This window comes from Lontra canadensis, unplaced genomic scaffold (genome assembly GCF_010015895.1).
Source record: "Lontra canadensis isolate GAN:19392208 unplaced genomic scaffold, GSC_riverotter_1.0 scaffold29, whole genome shotgun sequence".
In the NCBI taxonomy this organism is placed as follows: domain Eukaryota; kingdom Metazoa; phylum Chordata; class Mammalia; order Carnivora; family Mustelidae; genus Lontra; species Lontra canadensis.
This window is the reverse complement of record NW_022631023.1, coordinates 712,042-736,834: the sequence shown is the minus strand read 5'-3', so window position 1 is coordinate 736,834 and position 24,793 is coordinate 712,042. Positions and strand designations below refer to the sequence as shown.

Here is a 24,793-nt window from a genome sequence, read left to right as displayed (position 1 = left end):
AACGCGCCCGCAGAGACAGGCCGGAGGCCACGGGCTACAGTGCCGGTGCCCCGGGGCGTGCGCTGGCTGGGGCTATCGCGAGACTCGACTGGGCAGCGAGCGCTCTTGGCGGCTGCGAACGGCAGACGCAGGGCTGAGGCGATGTCTCCCTCGAGCTGGGGCCACGGAGCTCTCAGAGGTCGGGGAGCAGCTGCCTCGGTGCAGAAGGCGGCGTCACTGCACCTTGAAACAGTTGGGCCCGTTTTTAAGTGAGGACCAGTGGGACAAGTGGGGCAAAGATGAGGGGCTCTGGACTTCGCTCTGGGGCGGCCCCACAGCCTCGAATAGGCCTCTGAGAGGCTGTCCTCGGGTGTGGGCACGTCCTTGGGGCTGTGGAGAGCATAGGTGTCACCGCAAAGCCCGCCCAGCAGAGCGCACTGTGGGCCAGGGGCAGCGGGTCACAGTGCTCACGGGCCTCTCCTGGCAGAGGACGTCAGGGAGCGCCAGAATCACACACTCATGGCACTGGGGTGGCGGGCACCACGGGCCGCGGGGCCAGAGGGCAGCACCTAGTGAGGGGTCTGGCCCGGACGGGGCACGCCTGGACTGAGTTCTCTGCTGGCGCAGTGGGAATGCCACTCCCTCGAGCTCAGTCTTGCCACCACGACCCGAGTCTCATCTGAGGCTGCAGTGACCCCTGGCTGCACAGAGACGGATCTGGAGGCATTTGGGCATAAGCAGCAGAAACACTGAAGACCAGCCTACCCTGGGACCCAGACTGGGGTCAACTCACAGGCCCCTCAGCAGCCCTTCCTGCTTTATAACAAGGCTGCACAGTGTTCCCAAGGTCATACAGCCTGCCCAGGGTCACACCCAGCTCACCCATGGTCCTGCAGCATGGCCATCACTCTTCAGACTGCCCAAGGTCACACGGCACCCCTGAGTCATACAGCATGGCCAAAACCGAACAGAGTGACCCAGGTCGCATAGCACACTCAAAGTCAGGCAGCATGTCAAGGTCAAACCATGTGTTCGAGGTCACACAGTGTCGTCAAGGTCACACAGTGTGCCCACAATCGCACAGCACGGCTTGGACCCCACAGTTGAACCTGCCACCCGGCGTGCTGAACCGGCCCCACGTGGCTCTGTGTCTTTCAGGTGGCGACACTGGGACGTCACACCCAATAGCCCAGGGTGTGGGCTAGGCCGGGGTGGGCCGTGGTCTCAAGAACTCCCAGCAGGGACCGGCTGCCCTGGCCCCACCCTCCGCCTCTGGCTGGTGTTGCTGAGCCAGACTCAGCCCCTGGCCTTTGCTGCCAGGGAGGACTGCCACCTGGCCGGACGCGGGAGGACCCTGATTGCCTCTGACCAAGGGGTTCGGTCGTCTGTCAGAATCCGGCAGACTTCTGGGACGTGAGAGTATCATTCGTCCCGAGACAAAAATCCTATGCTTGGGGACACAGAATAAGCAAAGGGAGTTACAGCAAAGCTCATCCGACTATAAAATACTGAACTTGGACTCTAAGCTTTTTTTTAAAAAGTTGTTTCCTTTTGTTCATAGTGAGATCCCATGTTTCTAACTGCCCTGGGACGGTGCCCACTGAGCATCAAGGCCTCGCCCCACAAAGCCTGTGGGGCACTGGGCGTGAGGCCCCCAGGCCAAACTGCCCACAGAGCCCGGCTTCACCCTGCGCTTGCGGGAGAGGGAGGGGGATTCCCTCAGGCAACAGGCAGGCTGAGCCAAGAGTGGAGCGACTGGTCCGCAGGTCGCCACCTGCCGTCTGCGCCCCGGCGGGGTCTCGTCCTCCGTTCTCGCTTGTCGGGAGCTGGTGGAGCGCGCTGCCACGGTGGCGCCACGTGGGGACGTATTTAGGACGGCGGCTACACGGAGGAGACCGGCGGCCCTCATGCTGTGGGGCGTCCTCACCCTCGGGGCTGCTGCCGCCTGGGGGACCGGGCGGGGCGGGTGGCACGGGGGGGCGGGCTCGGGAAGGAGGCGCCCCCATCGTCAGGTCCGGGCGCTGCAAAGCTGCTCTAATGCTCTCTCTCCCTCTCCTGTCCCTTTTCCTAGTCCCCACCGAAAGGTGCCACCATCCCCTACCGCCCAAAGCCCGCCTCCACCCCTGTCATTTTTGCAGGTGGTCAGGTAAGAGCCGACCCGCTCGCGGCCTCCACTGCCAACCTCAGCCTCTTACTGCAGCCCCCGCCGCTGCCCGTTAGTGCACTCAGGTTTTCTCCCCCGTCACGTGCACGTCTCCCACCCCTCCCACGCTGGACGCAGAGCTCTCCCGGTCCGCTGCCGCCGCGGGGCAGAGGCAGGGTCGGGCACACAGACGCTGGGCCCGGGAAGCTTCTTCTCCCTGGCCTGGCACGAAGGACCCCGGTTCTGCCCAGGCAGCGCTCACCCCAGTCTAGCTCCTGAGTGTCCTTAAGAAGCCGAGTAGAGGGGCCGGGAGTGTTACGGGTGATGCGGGGCTCCACGTTGAAGCAACTGGAGCCGCACCAACAGGGTCCCTGACCTTCCTGAGGGGAGTTTCTGGGAGCAAGGGAAGGGAAAGCTGCCCAGCCAGGCAGAGCCTTCCTGGTCACAGCAATGGCCCTCGCGCTCTGCGGGCCCCGCACCAGCTGGCCCAGGAGCACCTGCTTTGCACACCTGTTGTTGCGGCCGGGGCCACTGACCTCCTTTTTCCCTGCCTGCAAGGGGTCTGGGAGCCCAGGGGTTGCCAAGACATTTGTGTCTGAGGCCAGCAGTTCATTAGTCGGGCCTAGAGAGGACCAAGGAGAGGAGCTGGACCCACTTTCCCCAAGGACCCGCCCCCTGCCACACCCCCCCGGGGTCACAACAGCATGGCCAGAGGGCCCTGGAAGACGGCCGGCCAGCGGTGCCTGGAGGAGCTCTGTGTCCAGTTGGCGGTGACATGTGTCTTTGTTCGAGGGAGAGTGAAGACGGAGAATTCCCAGAGGTGACCCAGGTCAGGCCAGAGTGGTCATGATTTTATCATTAACAAGTCAGCAAATAAAAATTTATCCCCATGTTAAAGGAATCTTACCAGATCCTCCAGACTGGCTGCACACGTTAGATGAGGGGCTGGGGCCTGCATTTCCAAGAGCAGGATGTGGGCAGCTTCCCACAGGGAGAGTCCCATGGGGACTGCGTGGTTCTGGGCAGGCCGGTGTCCACGGTCCCCGGCTTCTGCCAGCATCCGCTACGGGCCTCCCTCCCAGCCCTCCTTAGTCCTGCGGTCTCCCAGCAGCCCTGCCCTGCCCTTTGTCTGGACCCTTCGTGTCCCCGTGCCCTCCTCCTGCAGCCCCAAGATGTGGGCATACCCCCATTTCACAGGTCAGAAGGCAAGGCCAGAGGCAGTCAGGGGCCCTTGTTCAGAGCCCTGTGTCCTTTCCCCTGACACATGCACAAACCCGCGGTGACACCATGTGGTGGAGCGGAGGTCTTTATTCCAAAGGGAGGCACAGTGACACACAGGGGAGCCTGGGACGCCCAGCGGGTCAAGCCCAGCAGAGCCCTGGCCCTCCGCATCATCCCACACTGTAGGCACCTGCACCCCTGCCCCGGGGGTGGTCTGGCCTCCCCAGTGGCTCTTCCTGCTTATGTGGGGACAGAGGAGCCACCACACATGTTCAGCAATGGGGTGTGACAGATTTAGTGCAGCCACGGGGCCCTCGGAACCCAGACACCCACCTGCTGCAGAGCCCAGGCCTGAGGGTCGTGGCCAGCTCCCCCTCCCCGACTGACCTCCAGAGACGCCCCTCGCTGTGGGCCCGCCCCGGAGCCCCAGCCGTGCCCCTCAGGCCGCTCACAGAGGGTGAAGGTCTCCTCCAGACGGAACTCTGTCCGTCCGGCTGTCAGTTCCGTCTGGCTGTTACCGCTGTCCGGAGGGCCTGGCACACTGCCCGTGCACTTCAGGGAGAATTAAGAATTCCCTCGGAGGAGAAGATAAGTCCGAAACGCCTGGGGTGAGGAGCCGCACTGCCAGGTAGCGTGTGCGGTTCACTCGGGCGTGTGGGGCCGTGTGGGGAGCAGGCCCCGACCTCCATAGACCTGCCTGGCCCGGTGGGCGCAGCGAGTGTCCCAGGGCCCGATACACATGGTGACCCACTGGGCACCTGCCCCGTGGCATCTCCACAGACCTTGAAGGCGAGTCCTGGCCGCTCCGTGGACAGAAGTCCAGGGGGAGAGGCGGTGTCCTTAGCCACTTGCTGCATCTGATAAGATCCCTTTACTTCTCCTGGAACGCCGTTGGCGGACCCGACCCAGACTGGGGCCTTGCCTCCCGTGGTCCCTGTCCAGGGCTTGGCTGACCTTCAACTCCCAGGTTGGGTTGTTTATGACCAAAACTCTCGGCAGATTCAAAAGCCGTGGTTGAGCGGAAACTTGGATGCCACCCCTCAGTGTGGAGTCCATGGGAGTGACACTCGGACTGACCTGGGGTTTCCCTCTTCGGGTGCACACGTGCAGACACAGGTGGGCATCACGTGTCCACTCAGCATGTGCATGAGGACCCACGTGGCCAGGGGCCGGAAGCCACGTCCCTCCACACCTGGGCCTTCCCGCCGGGGCCTCAAATGCAGCTGCCCAGGGCGGGCGTGGCACATTCCACGTCACAGCACGTGAGGCCCGACAATAAGCCTGGTCTTTGCTCTCCCTTGACACTTTGTGGTTCGTTTGTCTTTGGCCATGACGTTTCTGGGAGCACCCGAGCTGGTGGACTGTTGAAGCCGGGGTTGGTGGGGAGGCACAGGTCCACACTCCTGCGGTGGATGGTCGGAATCTCTCTTGAAGCTGAAGCCTCAGGGACCCACACTGGCCCCCAGGGAGTGGGGCCGAGCGCGTGCAGCCCCCTGTGAGAATGGCTGCGCGGCCCTCTAAGGTCACAAGACAGGTCAGTCCCTCTTGTGACTGATTTGGTGCATTTCTTACTTAATCTGCTTTCAGAAAGGTGGTTTGGTTTGCTTTTCTTGGGATAAATACTTTGTAAAGGTGTTTACACTGAAAGCTGATGGAAGTTCAAAAGCTTAACAATTCGTCTCTAACAGGATTCCATCCTTTGCTGGGGCTTTCTTTTAAGAACCCCGGGGAGTGGGGAGCCTTCGCGCCCTCCCTGCTGACTGCCCAGTGTCCGCGCCTATGGCTGTCCATGACTGGGCTGTGGCTCCCCGGGCTCCTGCGTCTGGTGGTGGCCCCAGCCATCCCTGTGGGCGCCAGTGAGGCTCGGCGCCAAGACCCCCGCTCTGCACCTCCCAGTGCCCTAGGCTGCTGGGGGCAGGCGGAGATGCGCTCTGGGAGGAAGCTCTGACCGTGGGGCCTTGGGCCTGTTCCTAGGAAGTCACAGTCCCGAGAAAGCCCCTGTCCCCGGGGAAGGGCCACTGGTGCGCACAGCATGGCTGGCCGCTTCCCGAGCTGACGGTGTCTCTCTGTTTCTAGGCCTACACGATCCAGGGACAGTACGCCATCCCCCACCCAGATGTGAGTCTCCACTCTGCCTCCCCGACCTTCTCTTCTTGTTACCGTTCCCCCCTGCATGCTGCTGTTACTCGCTACTAATATTAATATTACACAATAATATTAATACCGTTCTCTCAATGTTCCTGACCTGTGTCGTATCCATATGACCTTGAATAACCTTTAACCTCTTAGCACTAATTCTGCGCGTGTGGAGGACTTGGCCTGACGTCAAATTGCTCTCACTGCCGCTGCGCTCTGGGGCTTCCCTCTGTGCACAGGGCCTCAGGCAGCGGCCACAGGGCTGCTTTGCCAGGGCACTCGCCCCAGTGGGCAGGGACCGCGGGGCGCCCTCCGCCCGCCTGAGGAGTCGGGCGACATGCTCTCAGACAGGTGCTCTAAGAGACGCGGGAGAGCGTGCTTGAACGTCCGGTAAGGCTGCACTTTCCAGAGCTGTGCGACACTTGCGGCGCCCCCAGGCCTCCCCACCCGAGGTCAGAAGCCAACGGGAGGGACCTTGGTTTTCCCTGCGGTGTTGAAGCCGCGCGCTCGCCATGGGCTGCTCAGCCATCCCCGAGCGCGTTACCGTTGGAGTGCGGTGTCAGAGTTGAGCATGGGGACACCTGAAAATGCACCGTGCAGGGGCCCAGGGACTGAGGGGACAGTGTGTGGCAACTACAGGGCAGCAGGCACAATCCAAGGCCGTCCCTCCCCAGGGATCTAGACGTGCGCCGGGGGCCGGAGGCCTCAGGAGCTGGTCTCAAAGGGAGGGAGAGAGGAGGGGAGGGGGACCAGGCCAGGGCAAGAAGGCCGAGCCAGCGGTCACTCGGTGCTCTAGCAGCTGCGGTGCACCTGGAGTCTGCCAGGAGAAGCCGGTTTTCTCTAACCGGAGACTTGCCGAGCTTCACGGCCTCTCCCGAGAAAGCGTTTCCCGCCTGCGTTCTCCGTGACCCAAGACGCGCATCCGGGAGGGCCGCCAGGCTGACGGGTGCTCGAATCTTCTGTGAACCCCTGCGCGCTGACTGGGTGGGCGCAGACGTGGGCAGTGAGACGTACAGGCGAGCAGGCAAAGGCTTTCCAGAGCGAAGCCAGGCTGAGTAAGAGCTCGCTGCCATCGCGGGGAGCCCCCCTCAGAGAGAGCAGGGGTACGGCCAAGGCTGCTCCTCTTGAAGAAACCCGCACAGGCAGAGTCGGCCGAGCGGGAGGCTCTCTCTGCCCCAGGAACAACCCCGAGTCCACATTCAGTGGTCCCCAGGTTTAGGTGGGGACTACCTTAATGCTAAGTCTCTTGTCCCCATGTCTGCCTGTGGCCACCCCCACTCCTGGAGCTGTCCTCCTCCTGCCCAGAACGTGCTGCGAGGGCCCTAACTCCTTGCTGGGTAGAAGCCGGGCAGGGGCACAGCTGTCTGGATGCAGCCGGTTGGTGCGGTGACACTAGTTCTGCCCACCTGCTCACACCCGTCCCTGCCTGCCCAGCCAAGCCCACAGCCACCTCGACATCCCCCTTGAGGACACGTGTCAAAGCCTGGCCTCTGCTAGGCTCACACCCCATTCCATGTTACTGTGTTTCGTAGAGATCCCAGGAGTGGGGAAGGTGGGGGAGGTGTGAACCCACTCAGCCTTCGAAAAAGAACCATCAGCAGCTTTAAAAACTGTTTGAAGTCTCATACCCTAAGAAGACTGACAGCATTGCCCAAGAGAAGGAGGGAGCAGTGGGGGTCGGCCCGTAAGACCCCCCACAGCAGGCAGGGGCAGGTCCCGGAGCTCCAGGTGGGTGATGCCCCGTCCCTCGTCACCTGGGCGACCACCCACTCTGACCGAGGGGTGCAGATGTTAGAGCCTGGGAGAAGGGGTGGCCCGTCCCTAGCGCAGGAATGCCGTGCAGAGTGGACGCGCCCGTGGGGGGGGTCGGGTGCTGTGATGATGGGCTCCGCGGCTCCTCACAGACGGCCCTGAGTGGGGGTGCTGGGAAATCAGAGCAGAAGCCAAGTGGGTCACAGGCCTAATCCCTGGGGTGGCACAGTCCTCGTCTGACCCGGGGCCAGATGGTCTTGTGCCGCTGGACGTGCGCAAGAGCGGACTGGAGAACCTGGCCCGTTGGCTTTTTGAAAGCTCAGGAACTCAGAAAACAGGGGTGTGGCCCCTGGTAAAGGGCAGTTGACCCCAGAGAACAGCTCTGAGGTTGAGGCGGGAGCCACAGACCCAAAGACGATGGCCTGGGGTTTCATGCGGCCTCTGAGCTGACAGAGAAGCGTTTCTGGCCGGCAGTTCCCCGGGTCGTGGGCACGCGCAGCTGCGGAGGCTGCGGCGTTCGGTCCGGCCGGCTGGTTTCTCTGTTACTTTGCTGCTGTGTCATTCGTGTGATTTTCTCAGAATCTCTTAAAAGCGGGTTGTTTTGCAGCGTTTTTTCTCAGGTTGGTTAAACTGACTAATAATCACTGTTGCGTAACTGCCTCATACGGTTGGTAGAGACGCGAGGTAGTCGACTGTCAGGAAACGGCTCCCTGTGCGGGACCCTCTGCTGTGTGGACTGAGCCCAGGACCAAGCAGCCGCTGGGACTCAGTAGCAAGAGCCCTGACAAGTGTGTGGCTCGCAGGCTCGAGGCCTTGAAGACCGGACAGTCTTACTGATGTCCCATCCCAAACAAAAGTAAAGCCACTGTCTGGTGACGTCGGTGATGGCGGCTGGGAAGGCCGCTCTTACTTGAGTTTAGTATTATTCAGTAGGGATTTTAAAGGCTTTGTTGGTGGAACGCAGATAGGATAATGGTAGGAAGCCCTACTTTATCTTACAATACAACTGAATGCTGTTTAAATGCTTGAGCCACGGAGGCTGACACACGGCACGGGACTGTCCAGCGGCCTGTGACCCGCATCGCAGACTGTGAGAAAACAGGTTCGTTAGCGCCAAGTGTTACTTTACACAGAACTAAACCGTACGTGTTTTTTCTGTGCCTGCGGTTGACGAGCGCGTTCTGGTCCCCCACCTGGAGACGTGCCGGCTTCCCTGCAGGGTCGTGCCTGCCCCTCACCTGTTTAGCCCGAATCCGCCTGGACATGCCAGGAGAGGCACCAGGACACCAGGTGTGGGGAGGATGAGCCCAGTCGTGGCCAGACCACCAGAGCCAGGGGCTGCTGACCACCCCTGCCCAGGTCTGCGTGGCCTCAGATGTGGGGGACGCAAGAGGACTCAGATGTGGGAACCCCCCCGTCCTCCTGCCCACCCAGTAGCTGTGTCTCTTCACTTACTCCACGTGACCACACGGGAGGGACGCGTCAGCCTCGAACCACCCCCATGTGCGATTCTTCTTCGCTGGTCTTCAGAGGGTCCAGATCACTCCCCCTCTGCCTGTTCACCTGCGCCTGGCGCCGACTGTGGGGTAGTGGTCGGGACGGCCTCCCAGTTACACACAAGGAAGTGGCCACTTCAGAAGCGCACGCCCGAGCTGAAGAGCCACTGGCTTCTGGCGGCGAGACCCAGTGACCCAGAGCTCCAGGAAGCACGTCCTTAGCGGGAGACAGTAACACGGGAGTCACAACAGAAGTAGAAGACATCAGTGGGAAAAGGCACCTTAGGTCCTGCATGGAAAGTGTCTCCTAGCTGTCCACTCACATGTCCTGGGGGTGCAGGAACTGCCCTGATGACCGCCAGTCACCTCCTCTGGAGCCCCATGGGGATGGCACAGAGGCTGCTCCTGGCACCTCACAGTGGAAACGGTGGGGAGCATAGCCAGCGCCCCCAGGCTGCCTGCTGCTGGGCCTCACCTCGGCCCTGCTCCTTCCTCAGGGCCCTGCAGCTTGGAGACGTGGGGAGGGACCCACACACCAGACCCCGACGTCCCCAGGTGGGAAAAGCAGGAGGCCGGCTCACCTTAGATCGCCCCGTCTCCCTGCCCCCACCCCAGGGGTACTCGGTCAGCCCCCGTCCTGCGGAGCCATTAGCCGCCTGCCGGCCTCCTCCCAGCCTGCCCCTCCTCAGAGGCAGAGTCTGCATTCATCCCATCGAAGCCCCAAGAAGAGGTCACCACACGGATGGAGGGAAGATTGTCGGAGATAAGCACTGAGAAGTTCTCAGAATTAATAAAAGAAACCAAGCCTCACATTCAGGAATCCCAAGAATGCCCAAACAAGATAAGTAAAAAGAAATCCACTTTATACGTATCTAAAACCTCACGACATCAAGACCTAAAGTGAACCTCCAAAGTAGTCAGAAAGGGAATGTTCCCAAGGAGCAAGCGCGAGGGTGGGGACATCTCAGCAGCCCCCCCGGAAGCCAGAGGTGGTGGCGCGGCGCAGTAGTTGTCAGCCCGGCTTCTGTCTGACGAGTGTCTTCCAAGGACTGAAATGCAAGCATTTTCAGACTCACAGCCATGACCCACAGGCCTCGCCCTTTGGGAGAACAGTGACCGTGGAGGGAAGACTAGAGAGACGGGAAAGAGGGACGTGTTTCATTCACATAAGAACAGGCCAAGAAATAGTGGTGGTTGTGACTGCGCTAGGACGGGACGCAAACATTCAGGTGAACCGAAGCAGCACTTGTCTGCACGCCTACACCAAGGCTGCCTAACTCGTGGGGTAACCGGACAGAACAAAGGGACAGAGACCGCTGATGTGTGCTTCAGACGCACCAAGGGGAGTTCAGACTTCCTGCCGGTCACTGTCACCCCAGAAGAGGCAAAGGTACGGAGGTTAGACTTAAGATGAACGTGTTAAAATGTCAAAGTGACTGCTGACAGAGAAGATTTGACTTCTGTGACTTCCACCCCAGAAAAGAGTTTACTCACGTGACTTCCACTCCGGTGCTGAAGGGAGAAGGGTGGGGGAACCGGTCTGTACAAAAGAAGAAAAAAGAATGAAAACCACAGAAGAAACCTTAGAAAGTCAGGACACTTAGATGTACAAAATAAAATAAAATGGCAGAAATTAGTCCGTATGTGTGTAATTTTGATCAAAGTAAAAGTAACATTCCAGTTAAAAAATAAGACTATCAGACTTCAAAAAGAGAAAAAAAATTAAAAAAAAAACAACAACAACAAAAAACAACGAACAAAACGGAAAAAATCTAGCATTGTTTCCCCCAGAGATGCATGTAAAGAACAAAAACCCAGCAGCACTGAAGGAGAATCTGTCCTGGGAAGAGACTCACGCGGGAAGCCCTCCACACCAACACGAGCATCAGCTGGGCGGGAAAGCAAGACTTTAAGGCAAATTCTACATTTAGTCATTTATGTATCAATAAAGGCTCAGTTCACCAGAAGATACAAGTTCAAAATTTGTACGCACCTACAACATACCTTCAGATACATATAAAGAAAAAATCAACAAATCAAAAAGGTTAAAATCTGACAACAAGTAGGGAGCCTGCCCCTGACTGCTGTGACGGACAGAGCTTGGACACCATTACACAACATGGAAGTCAGGCCCAGAAGCATCTACACAACAGGTTCCCACATTACACCATCAAGAGAACTCACCATCCATCAAAAATTGGAATCCTATGGGCTGTACTCTCTCACCAAATTAATTAAGTTGAAATCAATAATTAAAAGATGACTTTTTAAAGAAATTGTCTTTATTGAAAGTTAGAGAAGACCAGAAAGCAAAAAAAGGTGGGGGGGGGATACCAGTTTCATGGGTAGGAACATGAAATATCTTTAAAATGTCAGTTCTTCCTAAATCAAGGTACAAATGTAATACAATTCCAATCAAAATCCTAACAGGGGTTTAACATGCTGTTTAAAATTTATGTGGAAGAGCAAAGGCCAAGAATCATCAAGATATCACTGAAAAGAATAGACGGTTGGGAGAGCCGTCCTGGCAGACATGGGGACGGGCTGTAGGGCCATACCGCTGGAGATAGAGGGGGTGGGCGCCGGGAGTGACCCTGGGCCCGTGTGCCGCTGAGAGAGCCAGGGGTCTGCTGGCCAGGAAGCTGCCAGTGTGGATGGCAGGGGCGAGGACAGGTGGCCATGGTCATCCACGTGGGAACATTGACCTGAACACTTCTTACATGCCAAGAATTTCAGCACAAGAGAGGAAAACAGCACTTTGAAGAAAACAGAGATCTTTCTGTTCTCAAGTCAGGGAAGGGTTTCGTAACCAAAACATGAGCACAAACCGTGAAGAAAATATAAATGAATTTGACTACAAATTATCTTTTTATAAAGACAGGAAAGGAGAGTGGGAAAAAGATCTTCCCGGCACGTGCAAATGAAGTAGGATTAATATCCGAAATATGAAAGGAGTTTTTGAGAGTAAGCCAAAGTCAGCCCAATGGAAAAACGGGCACAGACACGAGCATTTCACGGGAGAGACAGGAACGCGGCCTAAACACGCCCGGTGGTCTGTTCCTGACAGCGAGTGGCAGGGGCACGGCGTGCCCATCTCGTGATAGCCCAGTGAGTTTCAGCCTCCGCCTGCATTGTGGATCTGTTTTCTGTTCCAATCCAGCATCCAGTGGAGAAGTCAAGGGGCAGAGAGCTGTCCATCTCCTGCACCTGTCCCTCCCCATCCACCTTCCCTCTCCTCCTACCGTCCGTCCCTCCCTCCCTCCCAGTGATTTGGAGACACATGTGAGTACTGGGAGTCTGAATTTTTAATGGCAAAAACATCTCAAAAAGTAGGAATCCCCTTAGCACTTTTTCTGCTCCTTCCTTAAAAAATACAGAAATGGCATCCCAAGGAGGTAAAGTGCTGACGACTTCAGGATAGAACCAAGATGAGAGGGAGGCCCGTGACCTCCACCACCCACCCGCCTCTCTGCCCTCCTGCTCCCTGGACCGGCGTTTATCCAGGCTGCACCGTGCGCCCAGCCAGTCACCCCCAGACATCACTTGACATTCTTGCTGCATGGGCGGAGGGAGAATCACCGCTGGGGAGGCCGTTTCTTCAGGAGAAGCAGCCGGAGCTTAGGGCCAGGACTGCCGAGCTCCCAGCGGGCGGTGGCTCCCCGCACAAGTGCTCCAGCGTCCAGTGGCTTCCTCCGTGTGCCCGTGTGGCCCGCCGGACACACCCCCCGCTTACCTGCCCGGGAGCACCGGACAGGTGTGTGGGGAAGCCCCCGTGGTTCACGATGGTGGTGCTCCCCAGTGGAGGTGGACGGCACCGCGTGGCTGGCCGCTGGCTCACCTGATGCCCCCACCCTGCAGATCAGCACGGGGGCAGCAGAGACCAGATGAGCCCCGCTCCGCCAAGCAGCTCAGTGCCGGAGCTAACCTAGGCCGGTTCTGCCGCCAGGGCCCCACCCTCCCCTACTGTCCCCAGCGGTCCTGACCAACACACAGCTGGGTGCTCTTGGGGACCCAAGACAGACAGGAGAGGATCCTGCCCGTGGGAGGAGTACAAGCACCTGCCCGGAAAGGTGGCGGGACAGGAGCACCGAGCAGCCAGGCCAGCCGACCTCGCGGCCCCAGGGACACCCGAAGGCTCCCCACCAGCCTGTCCCCGGGCCCGAGGGCTGGGGCCCTTGAGGGCTGGTCATGCTCCAGACCACTATCCCAGTGTGCGCGCTGCCTCTCGTGGAAATCCGAGTGACCGTCAGAGCACCCGGCGTGCCCTGTCCCCCACAGCCGGGCAGCCCTGGGCCCGACTCACATGGCCTCTGCTTCAGGCTCCCACACGCTGCTCCAGAAGTGGGGTCTCCGCTCCGTCCTAGGAACTCGTAGTTACCGCCTTGTCACCTTAGCCCCATTCTAACTCCGCCCGAAGGTGGGTTCCGAGCACGCCCCTGCCAGGTGACCTGTGGGACTTGTGCCTGCTGGATGCAGCTTCCTGGGGCCAGTGTGTGCGTCCGGTCCCCCAGCACTGCCCCCCCGCTCGTTCCTCGTGCCCCAGGATGCCGTTGGGTACTTGCCGTCTTTCCTACTGGTCGCCGAAAGAGGAGCCTTTGCTAGGCTGCCCAAGCCATGCGGCAGGGTCTCTGACCCTCCAGGTCCCTTCCCTGCAAGGTCGTCTTGCCAGGGGCACAGCAGGTGCAGACCATGTGTTACCTCTCCTTCCTGTGACTTCAGCGGGTGTCGTGTCCCCATGACGGTGTTTCCTGGGTGTGCTCTTCCGGGAGCCTCCTCAGGGTTCCTCGACACGTGGCCGCTCAGGTCACACTGCTCAGTGATCTCAGTGATGTTAGGTCCTGGGGCAGACTTGACATGGGCCAGGTCAGCCCCCAGCCTTAGGTGCAAACCTGACCCGCACCACCACACCAGCGACTCTCAGCTGAATCTGACCCCAGCTCATCACACCCCTAAGCGGCTCAGATGCACCCAGAGGGGCCTCCCCGAGTCAAGGTGGCCGGTGCTCCCAGCAGGCCCACCCTGAGTGCCACAGGTCAGGGAGCACCCCGGAAGACAGAGAAGTCTGCACTTGGAGGCAGTCGCTCTGTCCAGCAAGGGAGGGACAAAAGCAGACACTGTGACAGCTGTGTCACAGGAGCTGGCCAGGAAAGACCAGGTGTGGTCAGTTCTGCAGTAGCGGCCTTTCTCACGTCCCAGGGGCTCACACGGCGAAAGCTTCACCTCGAAGGCCCGACCAGGAGGCCACAGGTGGTCGCAGCTTGGCTCCCAGCGGGAGTTCTCTCTTCGGGAACAACAGGAGCTGGACCAAGCGGCACGACCCACTGTGGGCCCCTGTGCCCACTGCTGCACCCATGCAGCATGACAGATGGGGCGGCCGTGGTCCTCCTCACGCTAGAAGGGGGTCTGGTGTTTGTGTGGCACCACGTTGCTGACGGCCCTCAGCGACCCACTCCTCTCTCGCTCTGAAGGGCATCTGTGAAGGCTTCTGAGTGTCGCGGTGTGTGTCCTCAGGCAGGAGCGCCGCCTCCCTGACACACTTGTGTGTCTGTGGGGACACCAGCTCCTCCCTGAGTGCCCCGCCTACTGACCCCGGGGGGCTCTGAGGAGGCCCAATCCTCGCCTCCAGAAAGGAGTCTGGGGCCGGCCCCGGAGCAGTGCTGGGACACGTTTGGGACAGGCCTGCTGTCAGGAGGTTAGGAGCAGATACATTTCCCAGACTGCGGTGCAGACCCTGCGGGTGAGCTAGGCCTGAGGGCATCCTGCCGAGTGTCCAGCACTCAAGCCTCCAGTTCCCAAAATATGGCCAGGACTCACCACATTTACCCTTACCTTCTTTTGGGTTTTTGACCTAAGAACTGAGGCCCAGATGGGATGCCCTGGGTGGCTCAGTCAGTTGAGCATCTGACTCGTGATCTCAGCTCAGGTCATGATCTCAGGGTTGTGAGTTCAAGCCCCGCATCAGGCTTGGGCTGGGTGTGGAGCCTAATTTAAAAAGAGAGAGAGAGAGAGAAAGAAAGAAGGAAGGGAGGGAGGGAGGAAGAAAGAAAGGAGGCCCAGATAAAAACAGCTGAAGAAAGCCCAGTAGGTGGGGGACAAAGGGACAGAGCGGCCCATTTGGAGACGTGAGATGCTAACAGCCCTCACAGCGTCTTAGAGGTGCTCACCTGCCCCCCACAGATCCTTCTGGCACTATATTCTGTGATCCTGGAAGGTCAGCTTGGGGAGGCCCTGCAGGGAAGGCAGGGCGAGGTCCAGGCCTAGCCAGGGCTGGGTTGGGGCCAGATTTGCAGAAGGGGGCGTTGGCACAAGGCACGTGCATTCTGTAAGGACAGCATGACCTCGAAGCCCCTCGGGGCCCGGCAGGTCCTGTTCTGTGGCTCTCAGACCCTCCCCACAGAGCCTTGGGGCCTCCCTCGCCTGCATGGGGTTTGGGGGTTACTGCCGCCAGGCCTGTGTGAGCTGCCAGGGAGCCGAGGAGAGGAAAGGAACTGGATGCTCCCACCCCATGGCCCATTGGTTTCCCAGGCCAAGTCCTTGCGCTGTGCGTCTGCCATGTGTCCGCATGGCCCCTCTATTTGTGCAACGTCCTGTTACTGCCTTTTTAATTTGGTGTGACTGGTGCTCGATGACAATAATCTTCTTAGCTCTCGTGTCCCTCCCACCCCAGCAGTTGACCAAGCTCCACCAGCTGGCCATGCAGCAAACCCCCTTTCCTCCCCTCGGACAGACCAACCCCGCTTTCCCCGGTACGTACCCAGCTGCCCTCTCTGACCTCCTCTCTTCTCACCTGGGGACTCTCTTTCTGAACGGTCGTTTCTCAGGGCGGCGAGCAGAGCAGGTACAGTTGTAGCTGCAGATCCCAAGGCTGCAGTGTAGACGCGCAGCAGCGGGCACGTTGCAGGGGCCGGGCGGGAGGTCTGTCTGTGTGTGTCCTGCGGTAGGCTCATCACCTCGCGAGGGCCTTGTGAAGGGACATCTGTCCCCTCGAGGGTCCTCGCCTGCTCTCCGCTGCACCCAGGCATCCTGGGAGCCCTTGTGCAGAACACATCCGTTTGGCCAGACCCGAAGCCAGCTCTGTCCAGGAGCAAGAGCTCAGACAGGCAGCCAGGGGTGCCCTCCTGTGGGAGGCCAGTGCACAGCCCTGGAGCGACACCTGCCCGGGCCGGCACCCAGCCCCGGCCCAGGGAGAGCTGAGATGAGCCAGCCCCCAGCCGAGGGCACCGTCCCTGTCGGCACCCCACTTGGCACAAGGGTGGGGGTGGGCCTTCACTCAGCCACGTCTGGCCAGCCAGATGTCCCTTCCTCCCTGGTAAGGGCGGGGTGTCGCCTCGGCCGCCGTGCAGGTGACCACACCCTGGGCGCGCTGGTCTGCTGCGCCTGTGCCAGTCAGATTTTGAGCTTCCCTAGTTGAAGTGAGCTTGCTTATCTCCTTGAGGGCAAAACATTAAATCTGTTTCTTCTTTGCTCTCCAGGAGAAAAGCTGCCTTTACACTCCTCCGAAGAAGCTCAAAATCTGATGGGCCAGTCGTCAGGTAAAACACAAGCACCCTAGACGGAGAGAGGGCAGGCCCAGAAGGCCAGCATCCGACCCACCCGGGCTCCAGGACCTGGCGGGGGGAGGGGCCAGGAGGCCTGGTCGCGGCTGCCGCAGGGAAGGCGAGCGCCTCAGCGCCATCAGGGCACACGGCCCATGTGGCCGGCCCGTGCGTCTGCCCCGGCTGCTGCTTCTGGGAGGCAGTGGCAGGTCCCAGGATCAGAAGGTGCTCAGGGCGCAGCTGCCTGTCAGGAGGGCCCCAGGGTGGCGGCGCAGTTGGGGCGGGGGGGGGCCGCGGTGCAGAACCGACCTGACCTGTGCTTTGTGGAAGTGTATTTCATAGGAGACGCACACGGTCAGGGAGCAGCGCACCCTCGGCCAGATTTGTCCACACCCATCTGGTTGCGCTAACATCCCCTAGGCGGTCGCAGGGCAGGCTCCGGTAGGCTGACCCCATGGCCCGGAGGGGGGTGGGGGGGTGGGGCAGTGACCCTGCTGGAGCCTTGTGGCAGGGCAGAGTCGGTTCCCTTGGGGGGGGTGTCACCCGCTCTCCCATACCCCTTGGGGTCAGAGCTCCCAGCAGGCGCTGGCTGTCACCCCCTCTAGGTGTTGGCTCCAGAGCCTAGCGGTGCACCCTGTGCCGAGATGCCAGCCCTGGTGCTCCCCGCACCCCACGTGGGTTCCGTCTCAGTGCAGCCCTCAATGCAGTGAATGCAGAATTTAATGAATGGAAATTAGAGAAAAACGTATAGGACATATTTGATTATGGAAACGGGTATCAACCCTTACAAAGTTATCTAGGTGGTGACACGCACATGCCTGTGAGCCCTCCAGACTTTATCCGTGACTTCCCACCCAGCGATGGTTTCCCAGGGACGGCTAGGGACCTAGGGGCCTGGCTTGCCCAAGACACAGAACCCCCACTCCCCCAGCTGCCCACCGGCCCTGCCCCGGCTCCCCCAGCACCGCCTGCAGGCCTCAAGGTTGTGGGACGTGAGGCGTCCCTATGATGACCTCCTGCCCCGAGGCCCCATGGGACCCACAGGGAGAGCATGCACACACGCGTGTCCCAGCACAGCCGCTGGGGGAGTAGGAGGCGTGGTGACCAGGAGCGATGTCACCAACGCTCGCAAAGCAGGTCGGGCTGGCGGGCGAAGCTTGATCCCTGTCCCAGCGCGGGCGGCGTCAGCATCTCACGAGGGAGGCTCACTGGGCACGAGGCCCCTAGACACGGGAATGCCAGCTGTAAGCGGGCATGTCTGCGGACCAGCATTTTATTCCCGTGCCCTCCTGACAAGAAGTCTGACACTCTCCTCCCCTGGGTCAGAGTCTGCCAGCGTGAACGGACAGGACTCTGGGCTCTCTGTCCTTCCCGAAGCAGGCTGGGCGGGCGTTCCTGTCGGGCTCCCCCGGGACTGAGCAGATCTCCTAGATGACATTTCGCATGTCACTGTTGATGGGATGTGGCTAGACGGTTGGACAATCAGATAACTGTATTGAGAATACCTCTCTGAAAAGAAGATAAAGAACAGAAACTCTAGATTTAGCTGCGCAGAAGGGAATGACGGTTCCCGGTGCATTGGTTCATTCAGCACTTGCCAGCGGCCCCCCCAGCACGGAGGGCCCTCGCGGTCTTTCGGGGCAGAGCCTGATGACTGCAGTGCGTCTGGTGTTGGGGACACAAGTGCGTGGAGGAGGAAGCAGGAAGAGGGGAGGGGATGGGGAGGGCAGGGAGGCCGATGGCGGGAGCAGAGGGAGGCAGGGTGGGCGCCGGCGGAAGCAGCAGCCAGCTGGTGGGTTTGGCACAGTCTTGAAGGCATCCGACTTGCGTTTCCTTAGGCTTCTCGGGGCCTGTGGAGCGTGGACCGAGGGGCAAGGGCAGAGGCAGGAACCCGGAGGGAGGAGAAGAGAGGGCTCGGGCTCTGGGGTACTCTGACGGTGTGAGCCGGGCTGCGATGGTGGTTCTGCGGGCGCAGGCTCCAGGCGCACGCGGGACCTGCCAGGAGGACGGGGTGTCTGCTGTGCCTGGACTTGGTGCTCGAGATGCCTCTGGATGAGGACACAGGAGTGCTGAGGGCAGGGGAGCCCGCTGGCCCTTTCGCAGCCCCCTGCACATTTTGCTGTCCCTGTTTCAAGAGCAAGAGTAGACCTCGTCCTGTGAGAAGCTGTCTCTGATTTGCTAGGCCCCAAGCTGAGATTGTAACGATAAAAACTGGGGGCCTGGGGATCCATTAGGCCCGTGTCTGCCCTTTCTGCACAGAAGCTCACCGTCTCTACTGGGCCTGGTGGCTTACTGGTTGATCGTTGAATCCGTGGGGCTGTCGGGGCAGGAGAGCTGCCTGTGGGGCTGCGGGGCTGGCAGCATGGGGATGTGGGACTGCGGGGCTGTGGGGCTGCAGTGCAGGGCTGTGGGGCTACAGGGCCACGGGGCAGGACTGCAGGGCTGTGGTGCACAGGGCATCAGGGCTGCAGTGTGGGGCTGTGGGGCAGCAGGGCTGTGGTACAGGGCTGCGGGGCTGCAGGGTAGGGCAGCAAGGCTGTGGTGCAGGCTGTGGTGCGAGGATGCGGGGTAGGGCTGTGCTGCGGGGCTTGCAGGGCTGCCGTGCTAAGGTGCAGAGCTGTGGGGCTGCGGGATGGGACTGCAGGGCTGCGGGGCAGCGGGGCTGTGGTAGAGGGCTGCAGGGCTGTGGTGTGGGGCTGCAGGGCTGCGGGGCTGCAGTGTGGGGCTGCAGGGCTGCGGGGCTGTGGTACAGGGCTGCCGGGCTATGGTGTGGGGCTGCGATGTGGGGCTGCAGGGCTGCGGGGCAGGGCTGCGGGGCTGTGGTGCAGGGCCGTGGGGTTGCTGTGCGGGACCCGTGGCTCTGCCGGCACAGACGGGGTGGAGGGGCATCTGCACTAGGGGTACATAGGGGGCTGCAGGACACACAATTGGCCAGCATGTGGGTCCCCCAGATGTCTGTGAAGGGCGTCCCGACATCACACGCCGTGGTGCAGGAGTGAAATCAGCACGTGTCCCAGATGAAAACGTGAAACATCACCGTGCTAAGGCTCTTTGTCCTTGTTCTGAGAGAAGCTGGGCCTCCAGACATAGGTTGCATTTGGGACTGAGAGCTCACAGGGCCTGGGCCCCCAGGATGTGTGTGCCCCACCCATGGGGACTATGGGGGGCCGTGGGGGTGGGCACGATGGGAGCAGCCTGCTGTCAGCCTGACCTTGTCCCCTTGGTGTGCCCAGGTCTGGACGCCAGCCCCCCGGCCAGCACTCACGAGCTCACCATTCCCAACGATGTGAGTATACCCGCGCCCTCAGCCAGCCCTGACCACCCAGACCACTCCCCTCCCTTCCCACGGCTGGGTACAGCGGCCACAGAAAGGCACACGATGTCACGCTCCGAGAGACCAGACAGGAAAGGAGCCGAGGGGACTTAGGGGCTGGCCCTTGAGGAGCACGTGGGCCAGGAGCGCTCTGAGGGTCTGCTGCAGCAGGACACCCGTAGCCGGTGCCACGGCCTGTCCCTGCGCAGGGCTCCGCTGACAAAGTGGCCTTATGAACCAGCCCCCACACACGCTCAGCCCTACCTGCCTGTCCTCTGACCCTGATGATCCTGAGGACGCAGACTCCGATCTGAGACCAAGACAGCAGGGTAGGTGTGGGCCACGTGTCCTTGAGGGGCAGCGGCTCAGGTCAGGCTTGCCCAGGAAGGCAGCTGCTTGGGGGACTGGCCTTCTCGGCTCACGTGTCAGTTGGCCTTTTCTGCCATCGAACCAAGGCCTTCCAGATCCTTCCCGGCTTTGCCCCTGGCACCAGCCAGGCAGGAAGCCCTACGAGAAATGCAGAGCTGTGGCGTCAGGGGAGTGTGGACAGGGACGGGCAGCAGGCCGGGGGAGGAGCGAGGCGTAGGGCCGGAGGAAGGGACCTCCCCCCACCCCCCAAGAAACAAGAGACACCACCCCCCTCGGGACCCTGGTGGCCGGCTGCAGGTGACGCGCTCCTGTGTCTCCGGGAGTGGGCGTCCGCTCAAGGCCGCCCCCGACCCTGCCTTCCTGCGAGACGGTCCTTGAGCAGCTTGGTCGCAGGCAGCCCCCCAAGTCTTCACCCACGTGGTAGATGCAGGGACCACGCTGCGCGCACGGGGCTTCTCCTCTGCTCCTTGACTGAGACCGCTGCACTCACGACGGGTGTCCTCCCGTCCCAGCCTCCCTTCCCGAAGGGACCTGCGCCCAGAAAGCAAGAGGAAGGGGTTGAGGCTCAGAGAGCAGGCAGCGTGCCCTCCCGGGGAGTCCCTCAGAAAGAGGCCCCCTTCTTGGGAGGAGGATTTGGTGACACCACTGCTGGGGGGCTTTCCTGAGCTCCCCCCGGCCCCCCGGGGAGGCGTGTGTGCCTCAGAGCCCACGTTCAGACGCGCGTCGGCCGTGATGCCCATCTGTGTCGCTGGCCAGAGCTAGTCATGCGGGGTGGGGGGTCTCCCCGCCACCACAGCAGGACCTTCCAGAGGGCGGAGGCGCGTGGTAAGTGCCACCACACGTAGGCTCCGTAGCACGGGGACCCAGGCCGGGTCTCGGCTGCCAGCCGTGTGGGACCTGCTGCTGGTGGCATCTGGCCTTGGGTTCTGTGGCTGATGTCACAGTGGGGTCCTCACAGGCCCTGGGCCTGTGGTCACCCCACACTTGGGCCCTGTCTCTGGTCCCAACCCCAGATTCACCCAGAGATCTAAGGCCTCACACAGGTGACTCTAGGATGAGAGGTAGGACAGGTGTGTCCCCACAGAGCCCTGGGGTGCAGCAAAGAGGAACCATGGTGCTTGAAAGTGTCTCCGTGGCTTCCCTCGGGGCTCCCTATGGAAGCCCGCTGGGTAAGAGGAGAGAGCTGGGTGTGGGCCGCATGCCCACGGGGCAGGAGAGCCCCTGAGGCCGAGTGTATGGGCCTGTATGGCCTACAGGCTGCAGAGCAGGGCTGGGAGGGCCCCGCTCCCGCCAGGTCGAGGGGCGAGCAGAAGAGCTGGGGGCTCGGCCCGGAGTTGGTGTCACTAGCGCCCACACCGCCTCAGCTCTTTCTGGAAGAGGGTCATGTTCCACACACGTAAGTAAGGAGTGAGGAGCGGCGTCAGGGGCCCCAGGCCAGCTGGGGGGCAGCGCAGGGCCCCTCAGGGGTGAGGCCCCAGGGAGGAAGAGAGTGCTGGGCTCAAGTACGTTTTCAGCAAGGAAATGGAAAGAGCAAGATATTTGTGAGAACGTGTGGCCCCCGTGCCAGAGGAGACGGCTTCCTCAGATGGCTTCCTGGAGGAGGAAGCAAGCCGGTTCTGTAGGAGGCTTGGCAAACAGCACTCGCACTGGAGGGGGAAGCTTCTGGAAGGGAGATTAGGCTGTTGGAGGCCAAGGAAGTGTGCGGATCCTCCCGAGTGCCGGCGTCTTCTGGGGACCCTCTCCGTCAGGGGCCAGTGCTGCCGCCCCCATGCGGCCCACGAGCCCAGCAGTCCCCTGCCTTGCCTGGCAGGGTTGGAAGGCAGCCCTCGTGACGTCTCTGCTGCCAGAAATGGACGAGTCGAGGCTCCAGGCCGGGGAGAGGGGCTGCTCCCTCACAGACCTCAGGGCAAGGCGGGGGGCGGGGGCAGGGGGCTAGGGAGATGGGGTAGGAGGTGGAGGGAGCCGGGCGGTCCTGGGGTGGAGGCTTTCTGAACATCTGCAGAGACTCTGACGGTCTAGTGAGGCAGCTGACCTCCCCCAGGGAAGGAGGGCAGAGCTGAGAAGCTGGAGGTCACCTCGGGGACAAGAGCTGTTGTCACTGCACAGGTCCAGGGGCGTCTGTGTTTGTAAATGGGCTTCCTTCCTGCTGGCCACCCTGCACCTGGCTCCAGGCTCCCTCTAACCCTCAGACGCGTGGACAGAAGCGGGCGGCTTCCGCCCCAGGCCCCGGGAGGCAGACTTGGACACTGCTGCACTGGCCCCACCCCTGCTCCATGACTGCTCTTGGAGCTGACCTCAGTGGCCCTGGCTCAGGCAGGGACTCGGTTCTGCCCCCAGGGAACATGGAGAGGTGCCAGCTGCCGCCTCTGTGGACGCTTCTCTGGGGCCTGAGTTGCCCCCCACGCAGCAGGGTAGGCTGCCCCAGAGAGCTGGTCTAGAACTCGGGCTGCAGTCCAGCCCCGTGTGTGGCTGCTTCTGTGTCCCAGGGAGCCCTGGCTCTTACCCTTCTGGCTGCTTGACTCTTGGTGACCCGCCTATTCCTTCAGATGGCCTAGGGCGGCCAGAGGTCATACCGTGGGAAGCACAGGGAGTGTATGTCCTCAGAATTGCACCAAGTTCGTCAGAAGATGGGTTTCAGGCAGCAGAGACCTTTAAACTCTGGCTTCAGACAAACATTCCTCCACCCCAAGGACACCACCAAGAGGGCCCTAGTGCCAACGCCTTCATGCTCCCCGTCTCCCAGGTCTCCAAAGCACAGCAGGGGAGGTGACGCGGCAGGTGCCTCTCCCCTTTGGGGCCTGTGCGGACTCGCTGCGGCAGGCAGAGCCCAGGCATCTGCAGCTCAGCCCCATGGGGAAAGCGACCCGGTGCCCTGCCTCCCGGGGGTTGGGGGGGCGGTGCTCATCCTTCTGGGAGGGCGGAGTGTGTGGAGTGGGGTGGGCACCAAGCCTGGGCTGTCCTCCCTCGGGGACCTCCCCAGGACTCTGCACACACTCAGCTCGGGGTGGGGGCTCTTCTCTGAGGGAGTCCTCCGTCCTTTTTTCTAGCTAATAGGCTGCATAATCGGACGTCAAGGGACCAAAATCAATGAAATTCGACAGATGTCTGGAGCTCAGATCAAAATTGCCAACGCCACAGAAGGGTCATCCGAGCGCCAGATCACCATCACGGGGACCCCAGCCAACATCAGCCTTGCCCAGTACCTCATCAATGCCAGGTGAGTGTCCACAGGGCCCTGTCCAATGTGTCGCTGGCTGGACACGACGCTCAGAGGACTGGCTCGCCGTCGCGGGAGCCCGGACTGTGCCTGGTCCTCTCTGGTGACTTCTCTCTCCCGGCTGGGCTTGGGGGTGGGAAGTGGCGGAGACAGTCTCCACACATCCTTGGGGCCCTACCCCTGTGCCACACGTTCACACATGACCATTCGCCCTGGAATCCTGGCGGGGGGCGAGCTGCTCACAGGCCAGAGCACATAGGGAGGCTACACGGCCTGAGGCCAGCCACACGCTTGGGTAATTGGGTTACGGAGTCTCAGCACATCACCGCACTGTTCTCTCACACGCCCGTGGCCGTAAAGACACGGCCACCACCCAGCCCCCTGCCAAGCAGCGAATCTGGGCACTGTGGGCGGGCCAGAGGGGACACCAGGGGCGGGGGAGGTCAGCGTCCCGGCGCAGTGGCGTGCCAGAGAACAGAGTGGCCACACCCGGGGCCAGACCCTGCCCTTTAACTCAGAACATCAGGCCGGGCTCGGGGGGGCCGGGTGGACAGGGGAGGCAGCCCCCACTGCGTGCCATGGGCAGCGTGATGCCGGCGCCCCTCCCGGAACAGCTGCTGTCGAAAGGAACATGGTGACCAAAGCTTGTCCAGGCGGTTAGTGACACACCCCGATGTGGTGACAGGGAAGACAGACCCTGCCAGCCTGGTGCCAGTGAGTCCTCCTCCCTCCATCCTACCTCGGTCTCCAGCTCCCGGCCACACTTCTGACCCGCAAGAGGGGGCGGGTGCGAAGGCCGTGAGGACCCACAGCGTGAGCCGTTCGCTTCCGGTCCCGTTTCACGAGAACATCGTGACCTGTCTCCCCTGTGCCTTGTCCTCTCCAGGCTGACATCTGAGGTCACTGGGATGGGTGCGCTCTAATCCCGCCCGACGGTCTGCTCCGTGGACCCTGACCTGCACCGGCTGCACCGGCTGCACAGACCGCCCGCCCGCCGTCCATCGCAGACACAAATAGAGGTTTTCTTTATTAACGGAGGCTACCTATGCCATAGACATACACACACCGACAAAGCAAATCTGTATGATGTCTGTCAGCTCAGGCTCTGTCCCGGATCCTTCCCTCGCAGTTACTTTATGCTCGTGTGTTCGTGCATTGGCATGCGGTGTTAGTTCCTTTAAACGCTCTGGGGCGCTCCCATCTGTGACGTTTTAGAAGTACTGCCCCTTAGTGTCCGTGTACCCGTTGAAGAATTAGTTTGGCGTTTTGACGGCACTGCCCACAAGCCGTCTGTCCTAGACCGTCTAGAACAGTGGCCGCTTTGAGCGGGTTCAGTCCCACTCAGCAGCCCTCCGACTCTGCCCACCCCTGCAAGCCTGTGCTCCCTCGGCCCCCGTCCACGCAGGTCTGCATCGGGCAGGGGAGGGAGAATGGAAGACAGGGTCCTGGGCAGGGTGCCGGCGAGGTGGGGGTGCTGGAGTCCGGACTTCACTGAATCGTCTGTCACGTGCTGGGGACGCACACGGGGACCCCCAGGCGTCTTCCGGGGGGCTGGCCAGGAAGCACCTCTGCACCACGTTCGAGTTCAATAAACGTTGTGCGCTGCCCTCACTGGCTCTGGCTCCTGTCTGT

General features: G+C 61.1%; 1 protein-coding gene across 12 annotated transcripts in view; it reads left to right on the top strand.

The window, feature by feature from the left end:
* Positions 1 to 24,567, top strand: part of PCBP3 (poly(rC) binding protein 3) — a 64,730-nt gene extending 40,163 nt beyond the window's left edge. For 3 of the 12 annotated variants that reach the window (XM_032865200.1, XM_032865191.1, XM_032865198.1), the window contains 7 exons: positions 2,051 to 2,194; positions 5,420 to 5,461; positions 15,395 to 15,473; positions 16,200 to 16,259; positions 19,496 to 19,548; positions 22,992 to 23,161; positions 24,048 to 24,567. In XM_032865200.1, the coding sequence (XP_032721091.1) occupies positions 2,051 to 2,194; positions 5,420 to 5,461; positions 15,395 to 15,473; positions 16,200 to 16,259; positions 19,496 to 19,548; positions 22,992 to 23,161; positions 24,048 to 24,084 (585 nt within the window). In that variant the 3' untranslated portion in view covers positions 24,085 to 24,567. The remainder of the gene's footprint in view (positions 1 to 2,050; positions 2,195 to 5,419; positions 5,462 to 15,394; positions 15,474 to 16,199; positions 16,260 to 19,495; positions 19,549 to 22,991; positions 23,162 to 24,047) is intronic. The other 9 variants (XM_032865192.1, XM_032865197.1, XM_032865195.1 and 6 more) reach the window with 9 other exon arrangements.
* The last annotated feature ends 226 nt before the right edge of the window (positions 24,568 to 24,793 follow it).